The sequence below is a fragment of the Apostichopus japonicus genome, chromosome 23 (assembly GCF_037975245.1).
Source record: "Apostichopus japonicus isolate 1M-3 chromosome 23, ASM3797524v1, whole genome shotgun sequence".
In the NCBI taxonomy this organism is placed as follows: Eukaryota; Metazoa; Echinodermata; class Holothuroidea; order Aspidochirotida; family Stichopodidae; genus Apostichopus; species Apostichopus japonicus.
In genome coordinates, this window is record NC_092583.1 from 18,185,782 (window position 1) to 18,203,763 (window position 17,982).

Below are 17,982 nucleotides of genomic sequence, written 5' to 3' on the forward strand. Positions count from 1 at the left end.
TATAGAATAATAGATACTATGCACGATTACTTTGTCTAGGTCTTTAGCTTCTGTCTGAAACTGTGTGGTAAGGTTTCTCATGTAAATCCAAAATAAGATGAGGGACTCTTTGAAAGCAAGGGTCTCTGCAAAGCTAAGTAACTCTGTAAAGCTAAAGAACCCTGACTTAATATGCTTTCTCTTCTGATAATTTTTAAGCTCCATAGGTTTCCCAGGACGCTTTGGATGTAAAAAAGAAAGGGTTTTCATGTAAAAACTGAGTGCTTGTTATTGTTGAAAGCCAACTTGTTAAGTGATTTATATCACATTATATTTAAATGCACAGCACTATTGATCAGTATCATTATAGCACCTTCATGTAAACCTTTCAAATGAACTACATCCAAGGTATAAAAATCACCAATGCTTTTCATTCATAAATGTATCTTGACCTTCCTGGATCTCAGCTGATAAAAAGAAGACTTCTTGTACTCACTGAAGTAGATATCACATATCTACACATCCCAAACTATGGGTCCTGACACAAAAATGGGTTGCAAAGTTTTTACAGTGGCTAGCGAGCTGGGTACCAAAAGAAAATCCCAAAATGATCAGTAAACAAAGTTGCTGAAGGTATCTGTTCCTGTCACAAAGTGATCTGTTTCCCAGATATTGAAAGTGTGTGCTGTTGTTGACTAACTTTAAGTCAATGTGCAAACAATCGCAGTTAAATCAGTGCATGTATAGTTTAATTAATAATTACCAGTTAGTATATTTTGAGTGATTTTAGGTAAATTTATGGCTAGAGGCTGTCCTAGGAAAATATGAACATGGGTCACAAGAGCAAGGTTGGATAATGAAGGTCCTTCAAAAAATTTTGCCGAGCTAGTTTGGAGTATAAAAGGAATTTTTCAGTGGCAGTCAGTTGGGTATGAAAATAAACTCCATAATGTTTTCATCACCACAGTCCTAGTTCGGGGATTATTCATCCTATGATTCAGGAGAAGTGAATTTTGAACCGCTCACCAATTTAATCTAAATATACTTTGAACAGTGAAGAATGATGATTGCTGTTATATCATCACAGCACTTCGTTTCGGGGGCAGCAAGAACACTATCATTAGTAAGCTACACTGTTGCCAGGAAAGTTCAATTTCTGAAAGTAAAGTAGCTATTTATATGGAAATTTCTTGGTAAAGGTGCAAGTTAGCAATCTTTTGAAGAGTTAAAATGTTCCAGAATTCCCTAACTAGGTTTTCTTGATAATATGTTGTTCCGTTTTTGTTATTTGAGTGATTTCTAGAATCACAGCCGTATGCGAAGTCTGTACACATTCCTGTGTATTGTATCAAGGCCAAGCTTAGAGTGAGATCTGATTGATTCTGACCAATGTCTCGACATAAGTCAGTGTAAGATTTGAGTTTGCTGGCAGGACGGGCCAGCATTTCAAGAACTCTATCACAGAAACTAACATTCATCACAGGGCAAGGCATAGGGCTATACAAAGACAAAAAATGATATGACCGAAGGACTGGATCACATTTTCACTAAAAAATTCCTTTAAAAGGTGTTCATTCACACTTAGTAAAGATTCCTAAATCCTATTGGTCCATTCAGGTCAGCTGACTGTGGTTAATCCTGTGAGTAACGCACGGTAAAATTACGGGGCATCACTTTAATAAATCTTTGGTTATATGTAACCAAAAATGTTTTGTTTTATGATTTTTCCCCCACACAAATGGTAGTGTATGAATGAACGGGGTTAATCAACGGTCTAGCGTGCGTTACTCACATGATTAATGCACTCCGGGTGTTAATGCTATCGCTGGATGCACTCGGGCTCCGCCCTTGTGCATCGCTTGCATTATCCCCCGATCGTGCAATAATCCTGTGAGTAACACACGCTAGACCGTTGATTAACCCCTTATTAACAAAGTTTTCAGAGTGTGTCTTCTGTTGACTTTTATCATTCAAAACTCAATTGGGTCTTCTATTCACAAAGGTGATTCTACACACCAAGTATGGAGTCCAACCAACAACTGTTTTTACTTATTTACTGTTCCAATGCTTCACAACACACAGTGACACACTTGCACACAACACCTGCAAACACACGCAATCACCATTACGTTTAACAAGCGAAAAGAGACATCAAGAAGGAAAAATAAACAAAACATAACTATAAAATAGAAACTGTACCCCCTTTTATAGTAATCTGGCTGACCTCCATCTGCAATAGCTACTGAAAGCATCCTTATATGGTCAGCAATAACTCTGTAGGAAGTATCCACCAGATCTATGTCACATGACCCCATCAGGCCACTATATGCTCTGGCTCCAGTATACTGGTTCAAGTGGAATGAAAAGAAGAAATAATGTAATTGGGGTTTATATCTTATGTGTGAAATTGGTCATAGAATCAAACTCAAATTAAAGGGAATATACTGTATCACTGAAAGTTATTCATTTATTCATTAAATGACAAAACCAGAAAGCCAGTTAGCTTTTAAGTGTTTCTGTGACAGTTTCAATAAGAACATTAAACAGTAGAACCAACAACAAGATTTGAAAGGTGTAAGACCATTAATGACTTCAAGTGATTAGCAACATAGCAAATTTTTGGGAAATATGGGTCAAAAGTTAGCCAAGCTAGTTGACATCAATACCCCTGTTACCTACCACTCTGGCAGCTGATCATCACAGTTAAGAATGTGATTTTTCTCTGACCACCACCACTACCACAAGATTATATCACTCTGGCAGCTGATCATCACAGTTAAGAATGTGATTTTTCTCTGACCACCACAACTACCACAAGATTATATCACTCTGGCAGCTGATCATCACAGTTAAGAATGTGATTTTTCTCTGACCACCACCACTACCACAAGATCAAATCTCCAGCTACATCTGCTTGGATCAATTGTGTGGAATGGATGAAGTGTAAATAAATTGTGAAGCTACTAACTGGCTTCTAAGGAGGATGTGGTACTTTGTAGTGCAATGTGCACACAGACCACACTGAATGTGAAATCATGAAGATGAAGGGCTGATCAAGTTAGCTAGGCCAGACGGGGCGGACAATTGTTCAGACGGTGTATCTAATATGTTTGGACTACTTAGGCATATATGGTCGGATTGGACGTGTGCCACAATAGCGTATGGCAGGAAAATATGCTATGAAGGTTCTTACTCAAATGTGGACAAGCACTTTGTTCATTCAAGCTTTACTTGGTAGTAAATGATTTTCAGAATTTCTACTTCTGTTGACCTCAAATAACATTTAAGCTCCACCACTTTCAATAGGATTCTCGTATGCACCAATGGGAAGCTACATACCAATTATGAACTGCAACCAAGCTTCCCTTTTACATTATCATGTGTACAGTGTTTCAGACTTTAACCTCTGTTGACCTCAAATGACATTTAACCTCTACCAATTTCAAAAGGGTACTTGTACTAAGCAAGGAGGGTCTCCATATTGACTATAAACTTCACTAAGATGTACTTTTTGACTTATCATGTTTACAAGGTTTCCAGAAGTTGAGGTACATCGACCTCAAGTGACCTTTGACCTAAACCAATTTCAACAGAGTTCTTTTACTCACTATGCAGGATCTTCATATTAAGTATGACATTCAACTAAGATAAACTTTTTGGTCTTTAGACCTTGAGGTATGTAGACCTCAAATGACCTTTGACTTTCATCAATTTCAATAGGGTTCTTATACTAACCAATGGGGATAATGTACTAATTATGAACTTCAACCAAGATGTTCCTTTGGATAATGATGTTTACAAGGTTTACAGACTTTGACCTGATGACCTCAAATGACCTTTGACTTTCATTAATTTCAATAGGGTTCTTATACTAACCAATGGGGATAATGTACTAATTATGAACTTCAACCAAGATGTTCCTTTGGATAATGATTTTTACAAGGTTTCAGACTTTGACCTGATGACCTCAAATGACCTTTACCAATCTCAATAGGCTGAGTTCTTGCACTCACCAAGCAGATCTTCATACCAAGTTTAAAGTTCAACCAAGGTATGTTTTTGACTTATGTTAACAAGTAGGTGTCACAAACCCACACACCTCATCACCATCACATAGATTCCTTTTGCCTCTAAGCATTGATCTAACTATATACACTTCACTAACAGAAAAGCAACAGTGAATCATTGTGAACACATGTCACCATTGCCTTTGACAGCGAACATAAAAAAGCAACATTGTTCTTCTTTGAAAAGGACACAAATTATCTTTGCAGCAGTCACTGTAATTGCATACATGTTATATGGCCTGCAACAAAGGACACAAAGTATCTTTGTAGCAGTCACTGATATTGCTTACATGTTGTATGGCCTGCATCAAAGGACACAAAGTATCTTTGTAGCAGTCACTGATATTGCATACATGTTATATGGCCTGCATCAAAGGACACAAAGTATCTTTGTAGCAGTCAATGATATTGCTTACATGCTGTATGGCCTGCATCAAAGGACACAAAGTATCAGTCACTGATATTGCTTACATGTTATATGGCCTGCATCAAAGGACACAAAATATCTCTGTAGCAGTCAATGATATTGCATACATGTTATTTGGCCTACATCAAAGGACACAAAGTATCTCTGTAGCAGTCAATGATACTGCATACATGTTGTATGGCCTGCATCAAAGGACACAAAGTATCTTTGTAGCAGTCAATGATACTGCATACATGTTGTATGGCCTGCATCAAAGGACACAAAGTATCTTTGTAGCAGTCACTGATATTGCTTACATGTTATATGGCCTGCATCAAAGGACACGAAGTATCTTTGTAGCAGTCACTGATATTGCATACATGTTATATGGCCTGCATCAAAGGACACAAAGTATCTTTGTAGCAGTCACTTATATTGCCTACATGTTATATGGCCTGCATCAAAGGACACAAAGTACTCTGTAGCAGTCACTGATATTGCTTACATGTTGTATGGCCTGCATCAAAGGACACAAAGTATCTTTGTAGCAGTCACTGATATTGCATACATGTTGTATGGCCTGCATCAAAGGACACGAAGTATCTTTGTAGCAGTCACTGATACTGCATACATGTTATATGGCCTGCAACAAAGGACACAAAGTATCTCTGTAGCAGTCACTGATATTGCTTACATGTTATATGGCCTGCATCAAAGGACATTAAGTATCTTTGTAGCAGTCACTTATATTGCCTACATGTTATATGGCCTGCATCAAAGGAGATAAAGTACTCTGTAGCAGTCACTGATATTGCTTACATGCTGTATGGCCTGCATCAAAGGCTGAAATAGATCTGTGTCATAATTTGACTTCTTTCCTTGCAAGATGGCCACCAGTCTTTCAAGTCCTAGTCCAGTATCTACATGCTTTAGAGGAAGATTTCTTAAAAGACCACTTGGCTCCCTGTTACAAACAAGAGGATGAAATAAATTCAAGGCATCAGGTCAGATGATCTTAGTCACAATGGCTTTGAAATAAAACAATAGTTTCTGTTCTTGGTCCACAAAATTACTATTCACTGTAAAGTAGTAATGGTTGACTATAAATTGGAATTTGCTGGCAGAAAGGACTTCTTTGAGCATTTTGTTGCAACATTTTGCAACCAAATGGATGGTACTTGTTTGCCTGTTCAATCTGAGTAACAGAGTTAGTTTTAAAGGCTAATATTCTCCCAAGGAATGGGTCACTTCCATAGGAGATATTTGCTTCTATCTCTCAATGTAAGAATATTTTAAAAGCAACCTTTCTTATCATTTTGGTTAGGCTGTTAAATAGTTTGATTCCAGGTCAAGTTCATATGTCCTTGTATAAGTAGGTCTTTTTAGTTTAATTGGCCCAGTGAGTAGTTAAGGTGTGGCATGGATGAAGATTGTAAGAAGGGATGGAAGGCAAAGTTCACCAGAGACTGAGTAGTTAAAGGATCGGGAGAAGTTTCTGACTCACTGGGGTATCCAGAGACTATAAATACCAGAAATGGGTGGACAATAACACCATTATTTTATCGGAGTTGATAAGACCTTTCAATTAACATTTTCATGTAATTGGTCATGGGAACTCTGAACGAATAATTATAAGGTTAATGTACATTCAGCCTTGAGAAGCTATCAATTTCTTTATTAGATCTCTTTTCCCATAGTAGTTGAAATTATAGTAGTTGAAATTATAGTAGTTGAAATTAGTAGTTGAAATTAGTAGTTGAAATTAGTAGTTGAAATTATAGTAGTTGAAATTAGTAGTTGAAATTATAGTAGTTGAAATTATAGTAGTTGAAATTATAGTAGTTGAAATTAGTAGTTGAAATTAGTAGTTGAAATTATAGTAGTTGAAATTATAGTAGTTGAAATTAGTAGTTGAAATTATTCTGAAGGAAGACACATACTTTCACTTTTGTTGAACTGATGAACTTGTGTTTATAAGTTTTGGGAGCTGGAACTGTGGCAATGAAAACCCTTAATGAATGTTTCCCTCAGAGCTTATTTAACCCACAGAAGAGCAAGCTACCAAACTAGTGCCACAGGGATTCAGAGTACTCACGTACATATTTTCCGCCCGTTTTAGACAACTTGCATCATTTCCCATATTAGCAGTTTTGTTTAGTATTTTTTTTTTGGTAAGAAGATTAAAACTATTTGTAAAAGTATTTTTCTGCCCTGTTGTAAATAAGTTTGCAAAAATGTTTTCCTTTGTATTATTCAATTATCTTTGTGTTAGAATGTTCATTGTTTTGTGATTATTTTGCCTGTCTGAATTGTCCTCATGTCTTACAATTAACTAGCCCTTTTCTCATTGTGTGGTGCCACTTGTAACATCTCTGAACCTTAGAAATAAAACTACCAGGTTGGTATCCTGATTTTATAAGGCATCCTATTTTATTACTGCCTAAATGGGAGTTATTTCACAAAATCTGTATGCACTACACCAAACTGTATATTTTAAGGAGACCCGAACAGGATCATTAAAACTGTCTCCAAGTTTTATTTGTTGGAGATGACAGAATAAATCAATCGATTAACAAGGTCCCACATACCGATAATGTTCCATGAATACAAGATTCCATATTTCCAAAACATCATGGTGGTCTTGATTCACAAGTTCAGAAGCCTCTTTGATGTCACTTTGATTAAAATGAATTTCACTGCATGGCCCACAAGGTCCTTCTTTTCCCATCTCCCAGAAATTATCTTTCATACCAAAGGGAAGCACTCTGTGAGCAGGAACACTGGAAAAAAGGAATTTCAAGCTTCACAGTAAATATTCCTTTAATAACATGATATTGGAATTTTAACCATTTTCCTACAAAAATTGATTTGGTAGAGTCCAACACTTTGCCCTAAACAGCCTTATTTCTGGGTTAGGCTCTGAGATACAGACATCGAATATATTTACCTAATTATAATAATTTCTCTCAACAAATCGCTAAGTTTTGAAGACAGTGCTTATTAACACTGAAGAATAGTAATTATTTGATAATTGCACTTATTTTCGAAGGGTACAAAAATGTTGACAACAATAAATTATTTTTATATTTGCTGCAGAACAATTCTAGCAATACAGTTGGTACAATATGTGTAAATTTACAATTGTGTTGTACCAATGTTTTCTGTGCTTGCTTGTGAGAGACTGAGATCTAGTGAAATTTAGCAAATAAACAATTCTTTGACAGTAAGATACTATTCAGTAAGATACTATTCAGTAAGATAATATTCAGTAAGAAACTATTCAGTAAGATACTGTACTATTCAGTAAGATACTATTCAGTAAGATAATATTCAGTAAGAAACTATTCAGTAAGATACTATTCAGTAAGATACTATTCAGTAAGAAAATATTCAGTAAGAAACTATTCAGTAAGAAACTATTCAGTAAGATACTATTCAGTAAGATACTATTCAGTAAGAAAATATTCAGTAAGAAACTATTCAGTAAGATGCTTTTCAGTAAGATACTATTCAGTAAGATACTATGCAGTACGATACTATTCAGTAAGACACTATGCGGTACGATACTATGCGGTATGATACTATTCAGTAAGATACTATTCAGTAAGATACTATTCAGTAAGATACTATTCAGTAAGATACTATTCAGTAAGATACCATTCAGTAATATACGGTTCAGTAAGATACTATTCAGTAAGATACTATTCAGTAAGAAAATATTCAGTAAGATACTATTCAGTAAGATACTATTCAGTAATATACTGTTCAGTAAGATACTATTCAGTAAGATACTATTCAGTAAGAAAATATTCAGTAAGATACTATTCAGTAAGATACTATTCAGTAAGATACTATTCAGTAAGATACTATTCAATAAGATACTATTCAGTAAGATACTATTCAGTAATATACTGTTCAGTAAGAAACTATTCAGTAAGACACTATTCAGTAATATACTGTTCAATAAGAAACTATTCAGTAAGAAACTATTCAGTAAGATACTATTCAGTAAGATACTATTCAGTAAATACAGTTCAGTAAGAAACTATTCAGTAAGATACTATTCAGTAAGATACTATTCATTAAGAAATATTCAGTAAGAAACTATTCAGTAAGATGCTTTTCAGTAAGATACTATGCGGTAAGATACTATACAGTACGATACTATGCGGTAATATAATATGCGGTAAGATACTATTCAGTAAGATACTATTCAGTAAGATACTATGCGGTAAGATACTATTCAGTACGATACTATTCAGTAAGATAATATTCAGTAACATACAGTACTATTCAGTAACATACTATTCACTTATTTCTTAAAAGTTTAAGGGTTTGTACATGTACCACTGAGCAATTGGTTTATCTTACATTTTATTGTCACCTTCACCTCAGTTGTATCATTACTCTGTTTTCAGGTCTTTCCGTCAACTTAAAATCACTGTTTGTGAGTCTTTTTTACGAGGGCTTTGCTAAAAGTAATTGGCTAGTAAAGTTACCCTGTTTAAATAACGTTAAATAAAATAAGGTGAAAAATGGAACAAACGTTTCCTTGGCTCACCCCAAGGAAAGCCAGATGTCTCTGGACTCTTGATCTGGAGGCAGGCCCAGATTGTCATCTCCCTTGAAGTATGTGACATAAAGTTTTTCTGCAGGCAACTTGTAAACATTGATCAGAAGGTCCCAGGCCATTGAACAAGCCTCATGCTATATATCAACAGAAATACCAGGATCAAAATAAGAACAGAATTTGTAATTAACCACTACAAGCAATGCTTTGTGGTGTTATATAAATAATAATTGCAACATAAGGGATATCCCATGTTTTCCTAAACGAAATTTCTTTTCTACCTTTTTCTGAAAATCAAAGTGAAGAACCAAAGGGTTATCCAATATTTTCCCAGCCAAGGGTTCAGTTTTACCTTTTACTGAATAGTGAAATGAAGACCTGGAAGCAGGGAAATGTTTCTCTATTTAAAATTAATTTGTTTGGCAGTGAAAGGATGGAAAAGTTTCCAGCATTAAAACAATGAAAACCTTTTTCAATAGTTTTCTTGAGGTCCAGCTTAAAGAATGCATTTAAGCCAAAAAAATAATTTTGCACCTTATTTTAGTCATGTTTTTAACAAACATATTCATGCACATATTCTTGAGTACAAAAGCTATTACAAATATTACTGAATCACTTAGGAAAAAATTGGTGGGAGGAAGCCTCAATTACCATTAACTCAATCCCAACAAACATAACTTAGTTTAAGAAGTACTTCCTGCCCAGTGGCAGGAACACTTTGAAACATGCTATGATATCAATTTTGTATTATATATTGGGTGAGATGCCACTTTCAAGCAGCAGTTTTCATTTCAAGAGTACAATCCCAGCTGTCTAGACTGTTGTACCTACATGGTGAAATCAAGGTTTTACTGCCAGTCACCTGTAGGCTTACATGTATCTCATTTAGAGCAGTCTGTTAAATGCTTTTCCAATCCAGTTGTGTCAGTAACTTGGTAGTTGATACTACTTTGTTTACCTCTTCACTAGCTATGTTTGAGAGCATTTTAGATTGGTCAGGACCCATGTAAGGTGATTACTGCAACACTGTGATTGACATTTAGATGTAACCAAAGATGAGATATGTGTCTTTCAGGCAAAATATCTATGAATTTGTCTCTGAACTGATTTCAGGCTATATAAATAAAGTTTTGTAAACTATTCCATGTATATCCCAGTAGCACAAGAGATCTGGCAGCGGAAGCGAAAAGACATGCTTCCATCAAGTATTACAATTGATTCTCCTGAATGAATCATCTTGTCCTTGCCTAAATGGAAGAAAGAATTATTAATACCAACCAATCTCTTGTTGTAAGGAAGAAACTTGAAAAATTAAACTATGCTTGGCTATAAATTTTAAACTGTACCTTAAAATAATCACCAAAGGACCAATTTCCAAGCATTTCAAAGAATGTGTGGTGGTAAGTATCTTGTCCCACATCTTCTAAGTCATTGTGTTTTCCACCAGCTCTGATGCATTTTTGGCTGTTGACCACTCGCTTATATCCAGACTGCGGTAACCTAGGATCTGATGTACCTTGAATTATATCTTTGAACTTAAGAGATGAAGAACAGATATATCAAAACAAATAAGGATGCCATAAGAGAGGTGGTTAGAGACTTTCTTGATTTGTAATACATGGAACAAAACCTGGCACAAACTTACTACTGGATCAATGATTCAGTTAACATGATTTACACCTTAGTTCTCTCAACAATAAACAAAATGAGATGAGTGTCCTTAAATGAAAGCCTGCTTCAAATGTGAAAATAGATGAAAATAGTTTCCTGCCAATAAACTATTGGGTAATTTGGGTTACCTGATTCATCCCAGCATTAGTAAACAGCAGACTGGAATCTTCCATAGGTAAAACAGATGAAGAAGGAACAAACGTGTGGTTGTGATTAGAAGTAAAATATTCAATAAAAGTGTTTCTGATGTCCTGTGTAGATGCAAATGTTCCAAAGAATCGGTGCTCAGCCGCAGCAGCAGATGATACAAACAGCTGTAGTGGTGGTAGAAGGAACTTCTTCCTTGGAGCCTTACTGAGTTTTCCGTATCTGTTATTACAGTCCATACATCTCCTCCCAGATTTTACATACAAGATCTTTCGTACATCTGTTAAACGTAAGAAAATAAAAGGGATAGATTGTAAAACATTACTACTATTTATGTAGCTGCATTCGTTTTGTAAAAGACTACCACGACTCCACTACACATCTAAATATTATTGGTTGTACCCATCAATCATAAATGCACTTGATCCTGAAAGGAACAGGAAGTACAAGGAAAGTAACAACAACATAAGAGTCAGTATGGCAAGTAGGCTGGCAGTCGTTCATAAGGGCGATAAAATTTTTCTTAATACTTTCAAGTTAAGTGATCCAAAATGGATCATTGGTGACATTGAACAGGGGACTTGAGAGGCGATTTAGCTCAAGGTTATGCTTTAAAGATGGTACCGGGGTGAGATGTCACCAAGACCCAATATGACAATGTCATGTACCTTCACCTGTAAACCCAGGTCTACTGAATCATTTATAAAACCCTCTGTAGACCAATCGTAGAGGTAAGTGCACATCACATGCTCAAAATATCTACCGAGCTGTTGTTTGCAGTGACTCAAAACCATAGCAAACAACTAATGAGGCTGCAGAAACTTATGACAAAATTTTAAATCCCCAAGCTACTGTATCTCAGATTCAAACAGTCCAAGTAATCCTAACCTTAACTCATTCCAAGAGAAATCTGCAATGGCCTGATTATAACAGACCTTAATTAGTATGTAAATATTATTTATATAACTACATTATCTTTTGTGGAGATTCGACCATATATGCATGTTACACTGATAGTTTACAAAGAGGGGAGGAGTGTAGTAAATTTATAAATGACTCGAAACCAAATCTGTACCCATTATATCCATTATACTATTTACCTACATGACAATGTCACTTTTGCTACCTCAGAAGAGTTGCTTTGCCAGGTGAATAAAGTAGATACACCTAACCACACTCTCTTTAAAGTGCTCATTGATTGCTTGATTGTCTCCCATTATACTGAAACAGGATCACAACATGTATTTCTTGGTCCAATATTTCATGTGCAACCATGGATATTGAAAGTGTGTCAGATACTTTAGGACTTTATTGAACAATTGATGTTTTCTTTGGTATGTGTGCACAAGGAACAGTAGACTCTAGTGTTTCATTATTTACAATGCGCTGTCCAGAAGTGCTGATAGTCGTAATCAATTAATCGCTAGTAGTCGCGATTACACTTTGGAAGTTTGATAAATCACGCTCACAACCTAAATTGCAATTACTGTACTACATGCTAGCACTACACATTATCTGCTGTTGAAAAATAGCCTAACCTTTCAAACACAACACTAAAGCAGTTTGTCAGCAAATATCGCAAAAGTATACAGGTTCTCACAGTGCTACACTAGCTCTGTGCTGTTTTAAAAGCAGCAAGCACCTGCTCCGGTAAGAATCATGCGTTTGCTTGTCAGTAATACGATTGTTCTGCAATGCAACATTCAGTCTTCGCAAGGTTTTAATCATTGCGCAAATTCTTAACTTCTTAATCTTTTACAATTGCCAAAGTATTTGTAATTTCTTCAAACATGTTGACAATAACTTCATTACTGGCCTGGTTCACATTTATCGGATGTCTGATCAATGTGTCGATTGTGGTATAGTTAAATTTTAATGTGCAAAGTATGTTCCTGCTATCACGCTAGGCTAGAGCCTAGCCTAGAAGGTCATACAGAAAACTCTTGCATACTAATCATGAAACTGCTACAAGTCTTACATCTATTCATTGTTTGCATGTTTGCTTTTATTAGTGCTAGAAGTTGTAGTAGTCTCGTAGATTCATTCAAAAGTTTTTGATTTACTATGAAGCATTTTATGAAACCTTGCAGATTGAAAATTGTTTACAGTTTTTGTTTGGTAGATGTTTTAACATGATTTAGACACACGTTAAGACATGAAAGAAAAAATAAGGACAGTGCACCATGAAGAAAGATTTGTTTTGATTATTTTTGCAATGTAAAAGTGACAGTGGTGACGTCATAACTGTAACCGAGTAATCGCGATAAGATCTAAGCGATTAATCGACTACTAAAGAAATATTCGACTATCAGCACTACCAGCTACCAGAAATCAGCTCCAATGCGAAGAATGTTCACATGTAGGCTACTGTAAAGTTTATGGAAGTTGCTTGTTTTGCATATTTGCTCGCATTATGTCATTCAACAATTTGATGCGTGCTTTTGGTGAGATGCTGGTGAATTTGAAAACCAGATTTCTACAAGAAGTTAACATCAAACAGGACAATTTTTACATGGTTGCAATGCGAAAAATATGAACTATGAGGACAATGTATCAAAATCTTTCACCAGACAATTCCTTTAAGCCAACAGGTTATGCCTACTAGGTATGAAATACTATTTAGATTCTACATTACTTTCAGCCTGGGCTTCCATCTTTGTAGAGTAAGTTGATCAAACATCCCTGGATTTAATGTACCATCCCGGATTTTCCCAATTTTATATACTGGCATGGGAATATCCTAGACTTTGTCGGCCCAGAATTATTGTAATTTTACCTGTTTGGTCTTCCACTTGTAGAGCTTTAAAGTAAGTACTGTAGTGATTGTTACAATTACATTCATGAGTCACATCTGAAAGCAATGAATTTTTTTGCCCCTTGGCATGGATTTTGATATCTTCCAAGACCAAAAACCTGTTTTAGGACGAGTTGTCCAAACCTTGAGCATGTGAACATCATCCTTGAAACATAAAACCATCAAACCAGAAATAAAACAAAAGTTAGGGAGCTGCTGAGTAATCCAGTCAGATATTCATTGTTGATTTATTTAACTCATTCAAAGCCTAATTTCTCTTGAAATACCTTTACTGCTGCATTTTGGGTTCTTGCCTTATTGACCCAAACTCGAGTGCGATTCTATGCTTTCACAGCGGTGGAGCTAGGGTATTGGTCAAGGGGGGCGAGAATGGTCTGTAGGGGCGCTTTCGACACTATCTAAGCGGAGCGCCACCACAGGTTGGCGCTGAGCGTACAGAAATTTTTTGAGTAAAGATACTCCCTAGATCGCAGGAAATGATCTTTCCTGGTCTTGCTAATTTGCAGACAAAAGATGAATAAATAGGTCTCATCGCCAACAAAATGTGACAAATGTCAAAAGGTAGATGAGAGCGCAATAAAATAGTCAATAATCGCGAATAAGTAAAAAGTGGTAAAAAGCTGAAAAGGGTGCCAGCAGTCCATTTGAGTCCGTCGGGGGGGGGGCATCCACCCCCCCCCGACTGTATGGACGCTCCGCCACTGTGCTTTCACAGTAAGCACATGGTAAGCAATTGTGGCTGGGTGGACACTCCAGCAAAGAAATACGTTTTGGCCTCCCCAGGCTAAAAATCAGCTGCCTCAACGTTAGCCATACGTAGCGAAACTGGTATATACTACTCACTTGTAAAGTAGGCCCGTGACGACCCGTACATTAATGAAGTCATTACTATTGTCAAGACCTACGTCTTGCAGAGGAATAAGATCTCAAAATCTGTCACAACTTGATATCTTTCAACTTTTCGGAGGCCAAGTATTGAAATATGATACAACACAGTAAGAGTTTCACCCCAAATCATAGCGAACGTTCAGAAACATCAAACAGGTCTGATATACGCGGTAGCATACTCCTTATAATATCCCTTTTCACTTATTCGCTAAATACTTAAAGTGGCATTTAACGTGATCCGTGGTTCAAGGAAATTGATAGGCCTATTTGGTACAAATTGGAAGATATGAAATGAGCAATGAATCGTTTTATTGTTAAGTTGCCTTTAATTTCTTTAGAGAAACTTCTTCCCAAGATGTGTTGATCGATGACTCATTGATTGATCATTGATCATTTATTCCTATACTCATATGCGTACGAGGCGGGGGGGGGGGGCAGGGGGGCAGACTGCCCCCTCAAATTTCCAGAGGACAAGAAATTCGGGCAAAAGTCCTGAAAAATTAGGGCAGCCTAAGAGGAGAAAAAAAAATATATATGTATATATAAATATGTAGTAGCTTGCCCGAATCTTTTTCAAATTTTTGCCCGACAATTCTGTGGAGCGCGTTTTAAAACATGTTATTTGTTTTGTGACATTAATATGAATATAGGCCTAATGATTTTCTTTATTTAGCATCATGTTGCCCGAATATTTCCGTATAACACCACCGTAAGCGCAGCTCATCTGGGCTACCACGCTTTTTGCACTATCAAAAATGTGTGTAACTATAGTCAACTGTATACCTGGACATCCCCAACATGAGTGTATACAAGAAGCGTATTCTTGTTCATGGATGGTGGGGGGGGGGGGGGAGTGCCTACAAGCCTAGAAGTACAGGTTTATCGTATTCGTTGTTATTTTTTTTATACTTTTTTGTGAGACAAAATGCAGTCTCACCCGACACAGCGACATTAGCCCGCCTACGTGTCGTTGAACAATGTATGTTTTTCTGGAGGTAGCTGAGTACTGTCTTAAAATACTAAATACGGTAACTAAATAGGAGCTTAAAAAATATACTGTTCTTATTTTCCCCTTCAAAGTGATGTTACCATTTCTTCTTCTTCTTCTAATTTACCAAATTTTTGATGAAGTGTAAATTTCTAAAACGTGAGATTATAAAAGAGGCATTTTTGGCCAAAAAAATTCGGCCACAAAAGTTTCTGCCCCCCCCCCCCCCAAACTGAAATGGTCCCGTACGCCTATGCCTTTACTTGTTTTCCATGGAAGGAAATATTTCGATTTGCACGATTGTTGAACATGTAACATTTGAATCTGTTGCATTCGAATGACTATATAGGTATGTTTAATTTGTTTTCACGGTCAATACCTAGCTATTACCGATCGGCTATTTGCAATTGCTGTGATTACGTCATCTGTTTCTGTCGAAGCTATTTAGTCGTCGTGAGCACGGTTATTACGTGTAGATGGTGTCTCGAAGCTACGTGTTTGGGCAGGGCTTCACTAACCGGGGTGCATGAACCCCGGGGGTTGCGTGAGTCCATCCCAGGGGGTTCGTGTCAAAGTTAAAACTAGAGTACCTTTTTTTTAAAAATAAAATCTGGTATTTCATACATTGTAATTTAGTAATGGAAAAAAGTCGTACCTATTGACAAACTCTACAATTTACACTTTTATGCGTATTATAGTATAATAATGACTCAGATCGTGTCTCGAAAATTTGTGGGTTCGTGGGCAACTCAGACATCCACAGGCGGTTCGTGGGGTGATAAATTAATTAGGGAAACCCTGTGTTAGTGGGTAATGCCTCCGTCACGTCGCACTTTTATTCTTTCAAGCCCAAACAGGCTCGAGTGAGCATTATTACGTGTAGATTGCGTCTATTAGGGACGACATAGACGCTGATTTCTGGGATAATTAGTAAATATGTAAAATGAGTAGCAAATAGATACACTAGGGTAACCATTTCCACGGTCAATAAATAGCTACTACAGATAGGGAATTGCTGTAATTACTTCATCTATTCTCGTACCGAAGGTATACCGATGGTTATGCCTATTACCGATTGGCTGGAGGCCAACGTGTCGAAGCTATCTAGTCGCCGTGAGCACGTTTATTACGTGTAGAGGGGTTAGGTATAATGCAAAATTGGATGTGACGGCGACACTTCAAAACAGTTTAATTAAAGGGTGTGAAGACTCGCGCACAAAGAAACGTCCCATTCCGGTAATCTGACCTAGTTTCGAATGATGTGTAACAGAAGTGTTAGACACCACCATCGATCCCAGAAAATACACACACAGCTTGCTAGCGTCGGTAATTAGACACTAGTGTACAGTCAATACATACAGCTACGGTCAATACCCACAACACGGTGTACATAGCATCGTTGGACATCTGAGTTATAGATAAACGGTAACACGGTATCACGTTTCATTACTGTCTGCATTTTGTAGCGAGAAGAAGAAAACTTCACTTGCAGGCAACGGAAAGTTAACTTTTTTTTCAGAACGCGGCACGCGGTTTGGGGCGAGTCTTCAATGCCTTTAAGTGAGCGCCCTCACAATTATTTGTGTGTGTTTTAGGTCTGCTATATAATGCGTGTATAGAACGGCTCATATCATTTCGAACAAAATTTCCGTTCTGCCAATTCGCTACGTGTCGTATGATCTTTTCCTTCTCTTTTAAAAGCACAGAGCCATTTTGATTGTTAATTGCGTAAAGACTTTACATTAGTTTGATCATTTTCTTAATTTGTTTTCGTTTTGCTACGGAAACTTGCTTTATTGATTCCCCGACTTTTGAGAAGGATACTTCTAATATAAAATAAGGATATTTAAACTAGTAATTATAGTACAATAGGCTAATACTGTTGCTTAGCTGTGCCAGTGGCAACAATCTTCAACAGCTAGTGGCAGATCCAGCCCAAAGCTGAAGGGGGAAGGGGATGGGGGAGGTGGAGGGTAGGCACCATTAGAAGGGGTGCAAAATAGCTGTTACTGCTGAAATTACAAAATGGGATATAACGGAAAGTTCTTTGCAGTCAATAAGAACACCATTTTCTGCCAATAATGTACAAGTTGATTTTTTTTTTAATAGTTGCAATTTGTTTCTGGGAAGTGTCGGTGAACGCTGGCCAATGCAAATGGTATGCGGGACAGGTAACACATATGGTAAAGCCGAGATTAACTTTATGCGAATGGTATCAATGAAATGGTCACTATGTGTGTATTGTGGATATGTATGAATTGAGTATGTAGTATACAGTGATAATACAGTAACAGTTATACAAAACCTTAAGATTTTCACTTTGAAAAGTTTATGGATCCCCATCAGATCGTATTTTCTGGTCTTGGTTATATGATAATTCACTGGATTATAATTATTAATACTGTCTCCACATTTTCAGGATCTGGCATGGATAAAGTGAACCACATAGAT

General features: G+C 36.7%; 1 protein-coding gene across 2 annotated transcripts in view; it reads right to left on the reverse strand.

Moving 5' to 3' along the window:
• LOC139964747 (alanine--tRNA ligase, cytoplasmic-like) overlaps positions 1-14,746 on the reverse strand; it is a 37,633-nt gene extending 22,887 nt beyond the window's left edge. The window contains exons 1-7 of one of the 2 annotated variants that reach the window (XM_071966680.1): positions 14,499-14,745; positions 10,822-11,120; positions 10,369-10,557; positions 9,014-9,159; positions 7,041-7,232; positions 5,272-5,416; positions 2,179-2,324 (exon numbers count right to left, since the gene is read on the reverse strand). In XM_071966680.1, the coding sequence (XP_071822781.1) occupies positions 2,179-2,324; positions 5,272-5,416; positions 7,041-7,232; positions 9,014-9,159; positions 10,369-10,557; positions 10,822-11,120; positions 14,499-14,541 (1,160 nt within the window). In that variant the 5' untranslated portion in view covers positions 14,542-14,745. Of the gene's footprint in view, positions 1-2,178; positions 2,325-5,271; positions 5,417-7,040; positions 7,233-9,013; positions 9,160-10,368; positions 10,558-10,821; positions 11,121-14,498 lie in introns of both variants that reach the window. The other variant, XM_071966681.1, reaches the window with a different exon arrangement.
• Between the last annotated feature and the right edge of the window lie 3,236 nt (positions 14,747-17,982).